The sequence below is a fragment of the Danio rerio genome, chromosome 23 (genome assembly GCF_052040795.2).
Source record: "Danio rerio strain M-AB ecotype USA chromosome 23, GRCz13ab, whole genome shotgun sequence".
Taxonomy (NCBI): domain Eukaryota; kingdom Metazoa; phylum Chordata; class Actinopteri; order Cypriniformes; family Danionidae; genus Danio; species Danio rerio.
The window spans coordinates 31,920,479-31,938,304 of record NC_141043.1 but is presented as its reverse complement, the minus strand read 5'-3'; the positions used below and the strand labels follow the sequence as shown (position 1 = coordinate 31,938,304).

Genomic DNA, 17,826 nt, shown 5'->3' with positions numbered 1-17,826 from the left:
ATAATGCACTGGAATATTTGTATTGCTTACTACAGTGGAATAGGGCCTTTTCTACATGTTTTTTAAACAGTGCTGCTTTAACATCAAGACTTATCGACTGAATTACCTTAATAGAGTCCACTGAAAACTGCAAGAAGAATGCTGAGCTAATGATAAAGTAGTTTGTTAATATTATGCAAACTTTATCCACTTTTGTAGGTCTGTGCACACAGTTATGCACAGTTAGTAATATAAGCTTGGTGTAAAGTACAATTCATAATTAAAATATTACAAATATTTTAAGCAATTACTGTTCAGAGACAGAACACCCCCCCCCCCCAAAAAAAAAAACCCAGTAAATTAACCTATGATGAAAATCAATATTTGAAAGCTGTTTGGACAGAACTGTGTGTAGGTATAGTGTGTCTACGGTCATATTTGGGGTGATATAACGATAATAAGTCTTTTTTTTCTGATATTAAAATAGGATTCAAATCCCTCTCATTTTGAGGCCCCCTGCATCATGATGTAGGAGTGCGGTTTCCCTGTCCAACGAATTGATTGACAACCACGTATTAACATGTTTCTGTATTAACACATATAATCATATCAACAAAACAGGACGTGTGCAAAGCAACTGGGATTAAAAGATCTGTTCAGCTCGCTGTGATCATCAATCATCATGTGTGATCAAGAATGAGATTTACAAGTTTAAAAAGTTTTTAAAATAGTGCATGTGTGTAATAAATGTTGTAATTCATCACCACAGCCGCATGTTAGTACAATTATAAAAAATGACGCTTCAATCCCGGTTTGTAGATGTTACGCCTGTTTCACACCACAAGCGTCAGCGGAGCGTGCGCAGAGCGTGAGCAGCGCATGTGTTTTCGGCGTCCATGTTAACAGATTAGAGCTTTCATACCGCACGCAGCAGCGCGTCAGAGCGAGGCTTCAGCGTCGCCGAAGCAGCAGTGCAGCGATAGTTTCGGCGCTGGGTCTATTTTTGACGCGCTGCTCACGCTCAATTAAAGTAACAGTGCATTGATAATGACCAAAACACATTGAATGACAGTAAAAAGTAGCAATTTTACCCAGTAAATGGGTTAATAATGTCAAATGGTTCATATATATAGTCAATCAAATGAACTTAAACGATTAAAAACGGCACAAACATTTATTTAGGTCCAAACTACAAAACCAAATGTAAAACAATTTTAGTATCAGTTTTGCTTAAGTTGCACACTAGTGTTTAAGGAGGGGGGAATAGAATATTTACGGGATTTGTAGTCCATAGCGAAGTGTATTGTGGGTAGTGTAGTTCGACACGCATGCTGGATGTTGTTAACTCGCTGTGTTCTGTGCAGCTGAGCAGAGGAAGAAAGTTTTAATCGGCTTTGTTTTATGTTCACTCGAGTTATTCCTACCGGGGGCTGTTTGCACTGTGAATCTGACAACACGAAAATAAGTAAAAGAAGGGCATGAATTGGTTACTTTTGTCTGTCTCATCCTCTGCACAAGCATGAATTAATGAGCTGTTATTCTGCCGCTGGACATCACTGAAGCGGAGAAGGTAACACTAGTTTGATCTGTATAAATATCATTATAACTATATTGTATAAACATTATTATATATAGACTTACAGCAACCTGACAATCAAAAAACAAATGACATGATATCGCAGGCGATTTTCTTCTGACTGTAGAACTTCTCATATTGCTTAAGAAGCATACAGTACTATTTGATCTATAAAATTTGTAAAATAAACATTTGCAGGTTAAAGAAACAGCATAGGAGGTGCCTTGGTGCAGATGAAAAGTTTAAAAAGTGTATTTGTATATAGGGAGACATGGGTAACTAGATAGAATAGACAGAGATAGGTTGATCTCTGCAGCAGCTGCCGAAGAGCAGCGTGCTGCAGACGCAGCTGGTGTGAAAGGCAAACGCCTGCGTGCTGCTACTGCTCGACATACAGTACGCGCTGCTGACGCTTGCGGTGTGAAACAGGCATTAAACCAGGTTTATTTTGTACATTTTCATAACAGTTATCCACATAGAAGTGTGACCAAATCTACGATCCTGTGTCGCGATTTCGATTTCATATCGTGTATTGTTACAGCCCTAGTAAGTGATAAGAGACAGACATGGATGTAGCTAAAATACAGCTCAATTAGCCAGAAATACCAGGTAGGTGTATTTGATGTATTTGTGGTGGAGTTTATTCAAGCCTTTCTGAAATGATGAGTCTCACACAAATGTCATTTACAGTACACACACACACAGACTAGCGTTTACTGACACCATGTGGCCATGGTGATTATAGCGGTTAAGAATTACATAGCGATTTTACTCTCCTACAAACATGCTCTGTTTTAAAAACATTTTAAACATAAAAATCACAGAGAGATGGAACAGGTATTTTAATTTCTTTGCAAAAAAAAAAAAAAAAGTTTTGTGGACGTGTATACATGTTACTATAGAAACATGGTGCCTGTCAATCAATTAAGTGAGCGGGGAAAAACACACTCCTAACTTCACGTTGTGGAAGGCCTCAAAATCACTGGGATTTGGGTTGTATTTTAACATCAGGACATTTTAAACGAGACTTTTTGTGTTTATATCACTTCAACATGGCAGTGTAACGTAATGTAATGTAATGTGTATTTAAATAGTGCATTTATCGTGTATGGCCATACACCTAAGGCTTTTCACAATCATGAGGGGGTTCTCCACACCACCACCATTGTGTAGCATCCACTTGAATGATGTGACAGCAACCACAGGACAATGGCGCCAGCGCGGTCACCACACACCAGCTTTATAGGGAGTGGAGAGACAGTGATAGAGCCAATTCGGTGGATGGGAATGATTGCTAGGCCATGATGGTTAAGGGCCGATAGAGAGAATTTGGCCAGGACACTGGGGTTACACCCCTACTCATTATGAGAAGTGCCATGGGATTTTTAGGGTGCTTTCACACCTGCCTTATTTAGTTTGATTGAATCGCACTAGAGTTCGTTTCCCTTTTTGGCATGGTTCGTTTGGGCAGGTGAGAATGCAGCAATCGTACTCGAGTGCGCACCAAAAGCGGACCGAATAAGTGTACCGAGACCTGCTTGAAGAGGTGGTCTCGGTACGCTTTTAAATGAACCCTGGAGCGGTTCGTTTGTGGTGAGAATATGATTCATACTAAAACAGGTCCAACCGCAAAAAGTACTGCGCGTTTTGGACTAATTTAGCTGCCGTAGGCCGATGCACTGTGCATTATGGGATATGGAGGAAAATTATTTGTTGACAGCACTTTACCAACAGAGAGAGAGAGAGAGAGAGAGAGAGAGGGGAAAATATTACCTGATGGATCTTTGGTAATATTTACGCAAGATGACCATGTCGCAGTTTAGCTAAATTAATTCACGTCTCCTCCTGAAGTGGCGAGCGATGCATTAAACACTGTTTTCCAGCCGCGCTTCATTTTTGTAATGTATAGTTTGTCTAAAGCAGGGATACAATCAGCCAGCGCAGTCTCCCTCTAGAGTAAAAGGTTTTGTTTACCTGCGGGAGTTCACTGCCATTTTCCCGCATGTTAATTCTGACCAATCAATAAGCAGTTTAGGAAATATGTTCAACAACATCTGGCCAATGAGATATGTGGATTTTGTCAGATGACTGCATTTTGGTTCGTTTCAACTGGTTCGGACCAATGCCAGCAGTGTGGTGTGAAAACGACCCAAAGACGGCAGAAGATGTAGACGGCAACAATGTATCATTTATTACCCTTGGTCCGGACCAAATGAAGCAAACTACAGATGTGAAAGCACCCTTAATAACCACAGAGTCAGGACCTCGGTTTAACATCTCATCCAAAAGACGGCGCCCACCGACAGTATAGTTTCTCCTTCACTTTTACTGGGACATTAGGACTCACGCAGAGCACAGGTTGAGCCACCCTGCTGGCCTTACTAACACCACTTCCATCAGCAATCTAGTTTACCCATGTGGTTTCTTATCCAGGTACTTATCAGGATCAGCCAAGCTTAGCTTCAGTGAGTAACCGGTTTTGGGCTACAGGGTGATATGGCTGTGACAATGGACACACTATACATACAGTATACAGTCCTGTTCAAACAGCTTACAAAAGTTGATTTTCATCATAGGTGCCCTTTAATGTATATTGAAATTACATATAAAGAAAATCTGATTCAACTTGAGGCAAAATAAAGAACCAGAGCATTCAAATGAAAAATCAAGAGATTTGTGTTAAATCAGATATTTATTACAATTATGTACATTCATCTTTTCACACCATCTCTGTGACACATATATATCAACAGGGTGTCAACAACAACTTCAACATCCAGCAACACTGTGCAGTTTGTACTGTTCCAGGCCTCTGACGAAAACTTACTTATAAAACCAATCTGACACACTCTCAGCTCACATACAGTAAATGAGAACCAGTGAATAAATCCCTAATCTGATTTGCTGAACTGAGCAAAATGATGTCGATTCCAACCAAAACTGCCATAAAAACACAGCAGGAGAGGAGAATGTAATCTTTAAGGAGATACAGGCACTGAATCTGTGGCTTATGTCATGATTAATTCAGTAGCCCTCACAGCGAATTCACGATTAGCTCAAATTAGCAAACTATTCTGTTTGAAGGCCTCTGTCACCACGCTACCAGAAACAACCTGCTAGTTGCAGGAGCTCCTGTATGTGGTTAAGCAAAACTGGCATACACACACACACACACACACACACGCTCACTAAAGCGGTCTCACGCTGATGCTCTTCCTTTCCCTTAAATAGCTAAAAATCGGTAACTCTGATGACACTTCTGACAGCTATATGATGCGATGAAAAAGTCAAAAAGGGGAAAAAAAGCATCACTCCCATATTTTTACAGAGTGTTTCTTCTTTGGAGAACAGATGGGGAAAAAAGTTGACAGCAAATTATGACAGCAAAAACCATAAACTGTAAGCTTTATGGCTCAGTTTGAATAAATCCTTTACAAAAAACTTTTCAAGTGTTCTTAAATTATTTAGTTTATAATTTGTTTAAAAATTATTGCGTTCAATTAATAAGAAATGCATAACTGTGTGATTTGTGTCATATGACAAGAGTGAATAATTGCCTTTTTTTTCTTCCTCTTCGGATGAGCTACTCTAATATTCTCTTTGCATTTGGAGTTTAAGCCTTGGCTTCAGAAACAAAAGTTACTGCATAACAAAACACACAGTTTCTATGACACTATAACATATTAATATATGTTATTCTCGTGTGGGGTAAGTGTTAAGCCAACCCTAGTCTAAGAAGAAACACACACACACATGGCCAGAAAAGTTGAGCTCTTTCGTTGTGCCACAAGAGCCACAATTCACCTGGCTGCGCTGTAATCCGGTTACTCTGAAGGTCATTTGTTAAAAGTGAAAATGTCACAATGGATCCGACGTTCTCGTTCTCACTCCAGGATCTCTCTGGCTTTGTTTCTCATCAGCTGGCGAGTGAGTAATTTCATTACTTAAATATTCATACGTTACTCTCCATTTGCATCACGGGGGAAATTTTTTTTTCATCCTTTAGGACTTTCTGAGAGAAAAGCCCCCAAAGAAAAAAGCACAACTGTCAGCACCTCTGCTGAAGCATCCATTGTTTTACACAGTTTAATTACAAAACCCCAGCACCGTTTCATGTTAAGATTATTCACTGCAGGAGGCCTATATAATTTGGACTGGAGGGTTTGTCATGTAATATAATACAATATAACAGGCTTTCAGTATTAGATTTCCGATTTTAGCCTCCTTGACATTTCAAGCCGCATGAACTAATACATCTGTTATTTGTCGATCATTTGATTATTAACATACTTCATAAACCAAATCAGCTACCCTGCTGGAGACTGAGAGATACAAACGAGACAAACACATTTCTCTTTCGCAGCATTGTCTGTTCTCATGCATGTTTTCCCTCCCCCTTTCTTTCTTTCTTTCTTTCTTTCTTTCTTTCTTTCTTTCTTTCTTTCTTTCTTTCTTTCTTTCTTTCTTTCTTTCTTTCTTTCTTTCTTTCTTTCTTTCTTTCTTTCTTTCTTTCTTTCTCATCTTAAATCCACCGGTCGCTCTGATTAAATTACAAGGCACAGCCCGACTGCTACAGCCCAGTGTACTACTATTCATAATCTCAAACATCTGAAGGAGAGTTCACGCTATCATAATGAACATTCACATCCAACAGGTTAATAACTGTCCACTAGTCTTTACTGCTGAATGGCACAGAAACAATCTCAGATAACAACTTTCTGATTCTTTGGTGCCACAGATTTGTTGCTATAGTGTCTACATTGCAATTTATTAGGTTTAAATTGACTTGAAATGCTGGAGTACACTTAAAGGGTTGGTGCTCCCCAAATGATTTTTAAAAAATCTGGTCGTCATTTACTGACCCTCAGGCCCAATGCGGAATCAAATCAGAGACAGACTTTTTTTCTCTCTCTCCACTGACAGCTGTTTCAGTCAAAATGTTGATGCTTCAAATATTTATAAGGAAAATTGTAAATCCAAATGAATTGAGCAGTTTAATCCAAGTCTTCTAAAAGACATGATTGCTAATCATGATAAACAGATTTGTGTTTTTATATACATAAAAACCATAATAAGTAAGCAATATTTGTAGCACTTATATTTAATTATGGAAGTTTAAACATGTTTGCCTGGTGTGCACAAAAAAGATCATTCTTGTCACACCAGCTTCCTAAAAAAACCAATGAGGTCCTTTCTTGAATGCCACATGTACATTAGAGATTCTGCAAGAACCAATGAGGTACATTCATGGGTATCATGTGGCACACTTCCTTTTTTGAGCTATTTTCCAAAAAAAAAAAAAAAAAAGATTTTTACTTGCACCACTCACAAATTATTTTGCTTGTTTTAAGGAAAAACACATTTAATTTTGATTTATTATTTCTGAAAACCAATAAATAATAAATCTATAATAACGTAAATTATCATTTTCTTCACTTGTCCAGAAAATGTTTCTTCATTAAAGACTTTTTAGGTATTTGGGCTAAAAACAAGACTCCTAAACTGCAAAAATTCTGCAAGAAACAATGAAGTTCAACCTTAGATGTCAAGTGGCATGTTTGTGCTTCCACAAAGACCAATAATGTCCATTACTTTTGTCACTCTAGCATGTTTGAAGTAACTTTTTTCATGCCTAAGCTTCTGATTATGTTCACTGATCAATGTTAATATGCAAATAAAAGCCCAAATTAAATCTGTTTATCAAAGTTGTCATGTACCTTCAGAAGACTTGGATTGAACTGCTAGATTCAAGTAAATACAATCTCTTTATTATTGTTTTGACTTGTCAGAGTTTTAGATGTACAAACTTTAAATGAAATCGGAGAAATTGATATGCTTCCAATTAAATTCCACCAAAATACTGTTTTTTAAGACAAAAAAATAAACCTTATGGGTTTAGAATTTCATGAGAATGAGTAAATGCCGTCAGAATTTTCACTTTTAGGTAAGCCAACACTTTACACAGACATTTTTAAACCACTACAGTCTTCAGTAAAATAGCTAGCATTAAAGGAAACCGTATGGACTCTGACTGATTGCAAAACACACACAAACAAACAAAAAAAAGTCATAATTCTCTCATGGTCTTTCCAAAAATGTCTGTTGCTGTGCTTGTTCAGGCATGCAGAAGGTTTGTGCCGTCACCCTGGTTTGCACGTTGAAAGTTTGCATGTGGAAAAGTCAAAAGGGTAAAGAACTGCAGTGAAAAGAACATAATCCACCTCACCTGCAGCTCTTGTACAGTGCTAAATGATGCTCACGGTAGCCGTTTTACAACAACGAGGGTGTGATTTCAAAACTTAAATTAACTCTAAGGAAACCTGGGAAAACCAAGAGGAGCAGATGGACGGATGAAGTCCGGGTGTGGGAATTTTTTAGCTCTAATCAACTTCGCTCTCATTACTCGCACCCTCTGGACGTCGTAGTTTCTCCACTTGCTCATTTATCTGTCCATCGCCTCCTCTCCTGTCCTCCGTCTGCACGTTCAAATGATCTTCCTCATCCACGTGGGTTACGTCATCATCATCCTCCTCATCTTCCTCTTCCTCATCATCCGCTTTCTTCTCCTCCTCTCCTTGGACTTCCATACGGACCTGGTCTTTCAGGTCTAGAGGGTGAAGGGAGCCCAGGCCCACATCTCCGTTCAGACAGTGTGAGCCGGACGGGGTGGCCTGAGAGCTGCTGCACTCTTTTATGGGAGAGGAATTAGCTGACTCGTTGCTAACAGGTGAAATGTCGCTGCTGCTGTTGGTGTGGTTGACGGAGGGCGGGTTGGACAGCGACCCCGGTTTGAGAGGTATCTGCCAGGATGGGATTTTTGGAACGGATGGTGAAGCAGGGAACTGTCTCCTAAGAAGAAACAGGACATGAATAGAACATTACAAGAACTGTTTTTGTTGAAATCTCTCACACTTTGCCTCAGGCTTCTGACTAAAATATGCACAAGCGAGTCCAGCTATTGTGCTTTGGAAACACGAACAGATTTGTCAGTATGGAAGTAGACGAGAGATTATGGCCATATGCACACCACACCTGGCATCTGATTGAAAACAAAGCATGTCTTCACAGCAAAGGTAAAATAAACTCAAAAGCAACTTCAGATATGTTCTGTCGACGTGGCTTTGTTTGAATATACGAAGCAACAAGTTGAGCAGATGGCGAGCTTGATTCGTATTTACAGCGAAGATATTACATCTTGAGAAGGACGCAGAAAGAAAAAACATTCAGACATTTGAAGAAAAAAGGTAATTATAGCTTAAAATGTTTAATGAGAGCAGACAACAGGCAAACGAAAGCTTTCATCTGTGCGAATTTCAGATGTATGAGATTACTTAGATCTTAATTTGCATGATACATACACAATCAAGTAAACATTAATGAAAGTGAGGGAAGATCCATCTTGGGGCATTGAAGGAACCTGTTGGATGCATCAGGCCTCATTAACCAGTAATGAGCTGGTTCCAGCTACATGCCCCAGTGAAGAGAATGATATGACACATGCGGATCACACCATTTCAGACAAATTTATCTGCCGAAACGTCACAAGGCATACAAATATCAGTTGGCCTGACTGAGTAAGAATACCATCCACATATTTACATAGTGATAATACAAAACAAATCTTGTTGGAACGTCTCCTGCTGTAAAATGTTAAGCGTTATTAGAATTGAGCACTCTGTAAAATAAAAAATATTTCCAAACGGCATATGGATTCCGAATGCATATTGTATTTATTCAATGATACAAAAAAGACAAAGCGAAAAGGGACATTCTACCAGAAATATACGTTTTCACTTAAAAAATGTGACATAAGCTTAATATCCTCAAATAATCATACAAAATAAAGCATAAAATCATACAATTCAATGATCCTAAATCACTGTTAGCTTCTCCTCCATCAAATGATGTCACTTCCAAGTGATAGCCAGTGGTGCCAGATAAAGACGACTTTTTCCAATCCAAAAGCAGTCCAAAACCCACCCAAACACACACACACACAAACGCCCAGAATATTAATATTTTATTTAATTTTAATGTATTTAAATCGAATTAACCTAGTTACTCTAACTGTCATAATTCTTGACCATACAGCAAGGAACACCAGCGGTCAAAGAACCACAACATAACCAGATCAAATCGAAACACTGCCCCCTCACCCACACACTGCATTTAATGTTGTGTAGATTTTACTTTCGAAATGGGGCATAAATTTGTCTCATTTGGCGTTTTAAATTCTTTTAAACATAATTAGTTGGAGTAGGAGCACACAGTTATGTTTTATTAAAAAGGTTGCATATAAAATTAATGTTTCAAAACCGCCTAAACTCAACCTGTGAATGCCACTTTTTACCCACACAATCAAATTTAAACTGCACAATTGGGCAGGAAACCACCCAATCTGGCAACACTGGTCATAGCCTTATAGGTGCATTGCACGCATTTTATGTTAAATTTAATTCAAATGTGACAGAACTGGCAAAAACAAGGGGAAAATTGTAAAATAGTATTCATTTGTAGAATTTCATGTTTTAAATCAATTGATGTGAATGATAACATCTTAAACTTGCTATTTCTGAAGTTTTTAGCATAACAAAACTATCAAAGCTGTAGCTTCATTGGGCTGAGGACTAAGACAATAACAGGGTTTGTACATTTGTAAAGTGTTTTAATAAAAAAAATCTGAGAACCAAATGAATGACATATTCCTTAAGGATCCGATCACACCAAACGCACATTTGCGTTCCAAAAACGCGAGGCACACCATGATTTATGATTTGTGAAGTCATACAGCTCTGGATAACCCAAAACAGCAACCACAAGTCTTTCCTTCATCTTCAAATGTCTCTGTTGTTGTCTTGACAACACAAACATTGCAGGCACCTCAACGGAAACCCCGCCTCTACTTTCCTTTGATTAGAGAATAAAACGCGAGTGATGTAACAAGCTTTTTTTCCGCTTTTTCCGAGTTTACTTTTTTCAACTGAGAGCGCACGGCGTGCAAGGGCAAAAAATGCGCAAGGGCGTATAAGCAGTGCACAAAACACTGGCGGCCGTTAGTAAACTATTTAAAAGAGGCGCCTTTCAATGGATAAAGTGTGTTCGGTGTGATCGGCCCCTAACAGAACAACTCACAGAAATCAACCCTCACTCCATTTTAGAAATGCTTGGGATTAAATAACTTTTATTCACTGTTTTTATTTCTGGGACAAATAATGTACGTTTCTGGTAGAATGTTCCAAAACTCCCTTGCTCTTGACTGAATAGAATTTACAGCTTTAACAAAGATTGATGCTAATATTTAATATCTACAGGGATGACCATGCTGTGTTGTTGTACATTTACTGTAATCCTTCTACATTGGTACTGCAACTTAAAGCATGGTTTACTGTATCTGTGTTATGGCCAGTTGTATTGTGGTGTAAAATTGTGGTTTATAATCTTATTACAATCCAACATTATAGACAACAACGAAAAACAAATAAACACACACAAACAGACACATACACATGCACGCACACTCTCACACGTATAGATATCATTACGAGGACTTGCCATAAAAGTAATGATGCAGTACAGTGTATGTCCCCCTACACCAACTCTACCCCTAAACCCAACCCTCAACCCTTTTAAAAACGCTTTATTCTGTGTGACTTATGAGGCGTTATCTTCATGGGTACCAAAAAAAGTAGACAAAATTTCTGGTATTGCTATACTTGTGGGGACATTTGCTAGACTGTGTGTACTTTGTATTCCCAAACATGTATTCACCCCACACACTTTATTGCTTTGATAAAGTGTATTGTCTTACACTTAAAAATGTTAAATCGCTCCTTAACACAGCACCCTTAGCAGCATCAGTTAAAATACTGACAAGCAGATACGCATTTGGAAATTAAAGTCCCTCACAGTCTCATTATCGCCCCTGTCAAATCAAATATGGCATGTATTATGACTAAAGTCTATTGTTATTGTTGATTAATCATTGAAAACAGTTACCTGCTGAGGAGAAGACCCTTAAGAGACACAATCTCAGCCTTGAGTTCACTGATGCTCTGAGACTCCAGCATGCGGTTGGTGGCAGATGAAGCCTGAAGAGACAAAATTACAAATAAATGATAATCATTCTCTATTTTGAAAACAAATTTCAAAGCACTTTTATTCTTGACTCCTGCGGGTGTTCCACTTGAAACAGCTCCAAGTATCGCTCTTAAAGGGATAGTTTACCTAAAAATGAAAACTGGCTGATAATTTGATCATCCTCAAGCCATCAAAGATGTACAGTAGGTGAATTGTTTCTCCAGTACATTATTAATGATGATTTTTAGCTGAAACTGTAACATTTCCTGTACAGACCAAACTTTCCACTTCATAAGCCCTGAATGCACCACTGGAGACATTTTGTTTTGCCTGTATGTTTTTTTATTTTATTAAATGTTTTACTTTTACAGTGCCGTTAACCATTGACTTGCACGTGAGAACCACAAATTCAGTTAAAATGTTCTATTATGTCAAACCTATAAACAACTGTCCCACACATCTTATGCTGCGCCACACTAGAATTTGAGCATGCAAGAAACTGTTGTACAGCGCTTAGAAAAAGGGTGGGATTAAACAAAAAACGAGGGATTGGTCCATATTTTAAATTTCTGTACAGAGATGTCCTGTTTAGATCTTCAATTGGTCTAACCCCCGGTAGCAAAGATATCTGGCCCAGATTTTCCATAGCACAGCACAGCAGGCATTGTTCCGGCAATGGTGTACAGCATGTAGGCCAAACATGGCCTAGACTTGGCAGAGGTAGCTCCTTCTGGTTTTTAACCTTCAAGTTAAAACTTAGTATTTGGCCCAGATGTTAAAAATGGTGGGCCACGTAAGTTTGGCCTGTTTTGACTCACATTTTAAACACATTAAAATTATTTTTGAGTAAAGAAAAAAAAATCTACCCATCAAGTCACTTTAAGAAAAAGCATGCCCATAGTGTGCCTAAAGTGCAATTCTTCAAGGGTTTATCAATTTTTTATTTTTACTGGATATATTGTATGAGAGACTTGCTTTCTTTATCAAATAAAGTGAATCTAATTGAATTTGCATTTTAAACATTAAAAAAAGTTAAATATATATATTTTTTTCACATATTAAGGTTTTAGTTATGATACTCCCAAAATAATTCTACAGAAATCCACAGATTTTTACCAAAATCTCTGTAAAAATAGCAAAAAACGTCCGCAAATTCCGTCTGGCCCAATAAGTTATTAACTTGGCTGAGACTTGACCCAAATATGGTCCATGTTTTTCCCCTTGTCTGGAAGTCAGACTTGGTCCAATCATGTACTGTAATTCACTGCGACATGTCAAACCTGATTATGTGGGCCAGAGAAATTTTGATATGTGGGACGCAATCATGTGATGATCGAACTTTGCAATGCAGCAAACTGTGAAACTTGTTGCACGAGCTTGCGTTTGCATGTTTATGAATGTAAGTCTATGGGGCGAAAAGTGCAGTGTGATCGCAGCTTTGGATGACGGATGAGTAAATTAACACATTTTCATTTTTGGGTGAGCTTTCACTTTAACCCACTGTAAACAATTCTAATTATCTATTAAAATGCTATTACATTAATACTTATTCATTTAGCAGACGCTTTTATCTAAGGCAACTTAGAAGTGAGGACAAAAGAAGCACTTTAAATCATCTGAGAGCAGCAATGCATAAATGCTAAGACAAGTCTAGTTTGTTTATTTATTTACTTGGGTTTATAATTTTAAAGAAAGTGTCTGGTGCATATGGAGGAAAAGAGTGTGCTTGTGACTTACTGTGCATTTTGCTTATCCTCTACTGTCTTTAAAGATCCTAATTTCTAGTTTCTGTTTAATATTTGGTCTTATTGACTAGAACTTGTTATATTAATACTGTATGTAGCAAGTGCCAAGGCTTCACAAATGTTGTCGTTCTGTTAAAGTGTGACTCTCTCATTTGATTTGAGTTGAGTTACTGAATGAACAAAATTGTTTGATGCATTCCAGCTGCCAATATGAGACAATAAAAGTCCTCAAAGTCATAATATCAAACTACGCTGACGAGTCCCAACTACTGTATCTCCTCCACCCAGAAGGTCAGGATCTTTCAGAAAAGGCAAAGGGAATTAATCATGCCATTTTTACATATTTTTCCATATTGCAGACTGTTGATTTGAGCAGGACTGAGGTGTTTGATAAGCGGTCTCTGGCACAACAATAGCAGTATTCATCAAGTCAGAGAGGTTTTTATTAAAAGAAGCCTTATCACCAACTGCTTGCCATAGGATGAATTGCTGAAGGGAGTGATGGCCAATTGAAGTGGCCAGCAAACATTTGAATAGCAAATGACTTCAAGAAAGGAAAAAAGCCATAAAAATCCATCCATCATTTTTTTTTCTTCAGAAAAGACAGGTTGTTGCTAATGTCAATTTATGTATAAAAATCCTATCCTAGAGAGAAAAAAAAAGATTTGTAGATTCCGCTAAACATTTACCAAAGACACTAGCTGTTTCTCAGTATCAAGAATGCAGAGAATTGTATTGGCAATTTAGCTCAGAAGAACCAACTCGGAAGATTGCAAGAACTCAGAACACATCCTCCACTGTAAAAAACTGGGGTTTACACAATTCCTTCATGTTGTCCCAACACAAATCAATTAAGTTAACTTAATTGTTTTAACAAATTTAAGTGGATTGAACATAAAACAATTTAATCGTCCAAAAAACCCTTAAGAACTGTGTTGCTTCAACTCATTTTTAAATAAGTAGTTTGAACAAGCAGCAAAAGCCACATTACAACATTCATACCCTGATCTATTGTTTGTTTGTTTTTTCTTTTCAAAACATATATAAATGTACAAAACATACTTGCACAACATAAACAAAAAAATTTTAATATGAATTTCAGAAAAAAAAAACCTTTCTATGAGCCCTATCATAACCCTGGCGCAATAAGGCGCAAGATGTGTTTGGCGTGATTTGTTGCTATTTTCAGACCAGTGCAACCCTGAGTTTCCCATTTGGCACCACATTGTTTAAATAACAAATCCATTTGCGCCACTTTGAGGAATCATGGGTGTTCTGGTCTAAAAAGGAGGTGTGTTAAGGTGCATTGTTGGCACGTTGCTATTTTGAGGAACTGAAATAGACTGTGCCACTGACCAACTGAACGTTAGCTTTAGTTATGTGCCTATGCAGGTCAGTTCACATCAGAACTACATAAATATCTTTACACACACACACACACACACACACACACACACACACACACACACATACTCACACACACACACACACACACACACACACACACACACACACACACACACACACACATACTCACACACACACACACACACACACACACACACACACACACACACACACACACACACACACACACACACACACACACACACACACACACACACACACACACACACATATATATATATATAAAAGGATTCAAATGTTACAAAATTATTTTCTACATAAATATAAAAACCACTGCCTCCATGCTTTCTTCATGTCAAGGGGCTTTTTTCAGTTTGTTCATGACAATTTGCATTCATAAAATGTTGTTATTATTATTAGCAGTATTATTTATAATATGTATATTTATATTTGTTTTGATAAAAAACTGTTTTGTCCACCTGTCTGGTTTTGGAGATGTATGCATTACCATGGGGAATAAGAATAGGAAGGGTGTTTAGATAGAATTGTTTTTTGAACACACTTTGTTATTATTGTTACTTTATTCCTTAGCTGGAAATAGTTTTGAAACAAATCCTTATCCACAAAAGCAAACGAGTAAAGTAAAGATTAAAAGTAAAGTAAAGAAAAGTAAAGAGGCCGAATGGATCATTCTCAAAGAGGCCGAATGGATCATCAATGGATGATGATGTTACACTAAAACACAAGGACGCAGGATCCCTTTAAATTGCATATTAAGAAACAGCCACTGTCTGAACCTCCAGCAAACATACCACCTCATCTTCCCCACAGTCCTCTCCATCCACTCACCAACAAGTGGGGAAAGGAAAGCAGAAAGAGAAAGTTAAAAAAAAAAAGACTGGGGGGAAAAGGAAAATAAAAGTGTAATTAAGAACATCGGAGTCACTGGGGGCGGCTAGTTAGAAAGCAGAGACCCCCTATAGAGAGAAGAGGGATAACTCGGACTCTTCCACGTGTAATTAAATCTAAAGTAAATTAATTAAATCACATCTGAAAAGGATCAGACTCATTTACAGCGAGGGACGGCGGTTTTGTCTCCTTTCTGCTCCTAAAGCCCTCAGATAAGTGTGGCGTTTTTCGAAGAGGCCACATCTGATTCCAAGCCGAGCGCATTAGGCCTGGTGAAGACACTCTTATTACAGGCCTCACCTCATTATGGCCATCTTAATCCCACACTCCCCACGGCACCCGCTATAATAAGGCTGGAATGTACCTCTTGAATTTTACCTTTGTAAGGGGGAAAAAAAATTAATTGCTTCGGAGGCTTAGCTTACACTTCTCAGACATAAAATCTAAATAATATTTTAACAGAGGCTACAAAGCACCTCTCAGCCGGCGGTGTTTAAACTTCCGCGGTTGCAATTCTTCATTTGGAGAGGCGAACACGAGCGCGCACACACACATTTAGTGATGACCGTTTAATTGCTGCTAAAGGCCTTTCTCTGCATGTCTTTGACTGTGTGAGCAGCCATCCAGTCAGAGGGGTCAGTGCAGTGTGATCGGGGTCCGTCACCCTCTTAAGTGTGAACAAAGCTTCGCTACAGTCTGGGTAATTATTTAAGGAGGTGGAGCGTACCGTACAAGAGAGGTATATTCACGCACTTACACAGAAGCAGACAAGGAATACATTAAAGCAAATGTCTGCAGAACATTAAGAGCGGATAATATCTTAACAAGGCGAGTTAGGAAACGTCTGAATGCAAATTGATTCACTGCTTTCCTCTCTGATGCTATTTCCACCGCATAATGCATGTATATTTATGGTGGAATCAGCATGAAAATAAATCCCAAGGGAGTGTTTTCTAGTGAAAAGAGTGGTACAATTTATTTGAGCCTGTTTATTCACTTTCCCGGTTGCAGTGCCTTCTGCGGTGGAAGGAAAAAAATCGAAGTACTCCTAATCTTCCATGAGCAGCCACTAATAAAGACAGCTATTGCTGAATTTAAGCGATAACACAATTAAACTCGACTTGTCAATGGTTTATGTATGTGGAAAATAAGAAAATATTCAGCTTCACATAAAATAATAACAAAAAATGTTTTAATAAAAACAAGGTGCTAAAAAAGCAGATACATTTTAGTTCACTAAGTTGTATACAATTTTTTTTAATGGGGAAACAATCAAATAAATCATATATTCAAAATTTTGTAAAAGAAAAAAAAAGAAAAAAATGAAGTAGTGCAGTAATAAAAAAAGAAATTAAAAACAGAACAAATTTAAAAACTGAGTAATTTTGCAATTAAAAATGTAATAAAGACTCTTGGTGAATGTAGGTAATATTTCTAAAATATGACATATCTATAAATTCCATATATATAAAAAATAAATAAATTAAGCTACATACTTTAAAATTTCGTTTTTGTGCTCTGGAGGAAACTACAAATCATACAAATTTGGAAAACTGTCTAAAAACTCTAAACTGGTAAACTATACATAAAATTAAACTCAAATTAAATCAATTAAAAATTTGTGCGATTAAAAAAAAAAAAAAAATTCAACAAATAAACCTAGAGAAATGACAGGAAGTACAGGAATTTCTAGCCCCTGAAAGCATTTGAGTATTTCTATTGGTTTTTATCTCTTTGGAAGTTCTAACTGACTTCATTTATCAGCCGACAAAAACTTTAATCAATGGACATTTGAATAACAGCTTCACGCATCAATGTCAAATTCTGATCCCAAAGTATAGCAGTCTAGCAGTATAGCAGAACTAGTTAATGATTTATATTTGTGTAGAATAAGATGCAACATTCTCCCAGTTACACAATATTAAATGACCAAAGAGAACAAGGTGCCAAAAAAAAAAATTAAGAACTCTTAAGTGTATCTCAACAGACACTTATTTTACATAAATTAGCTGATATGGGGAACAAAATCTCATTTATTAATAATTTTGTAAAAAAAAAAGTGAATTCAAAACAGAAATCTGAAAAAAAAAATTGATTTATTTTGGAACTGATAATATCGTGGATATAGAAATTCTCAAAATAGCCTATTATTTTTGTCTATACATTCCATAT

The 17,826-nt window shown here is 37.5% G+C and overlaps 1 protein-coding gene across 7 annotated transcripts in view; it reads right to left on the bottom strand.

Moving 5' to 3' along the window:
- Nucleotides 1-6,076: 6,076 nt before the first annotated feature.
- The window catches only part of pex14 (peroxisomal biogenesis factor 14), a 121,077-nt gene continuing 109,327 nt past the window's right edge, over nucleotides 6,077-17,826 (bottom strand). For 4 of the 7 annotated variants that reach the window (XM_087307307.1, XM_087307309.1, XM_087307306.1 and 1 more), the window contains 2 exons: nucleotides 11,552-11,643; nucleotides 6,215-8,404 (listed from right to left, as the gene is read on the bottom strand). In XM_087307307.1, the coding sequence (XP_087163433.1) occupies nucleotides 7,936-8,404; nucleotides 11,552-11,643 (561 nt within the window). In that variant the 3' untranslated portion in view covers nucleotides 6,215-7,935. Of the gene's footprint in view, nucleotides 8,405-11,551; nucleotides 11,644-17,826 lie in introns of all 7 variants that reach the window. The other 3 variants (XR_015523718.1, XR_015523719.1, XR_015523717.1) reach the window with 2 other exon arrangements.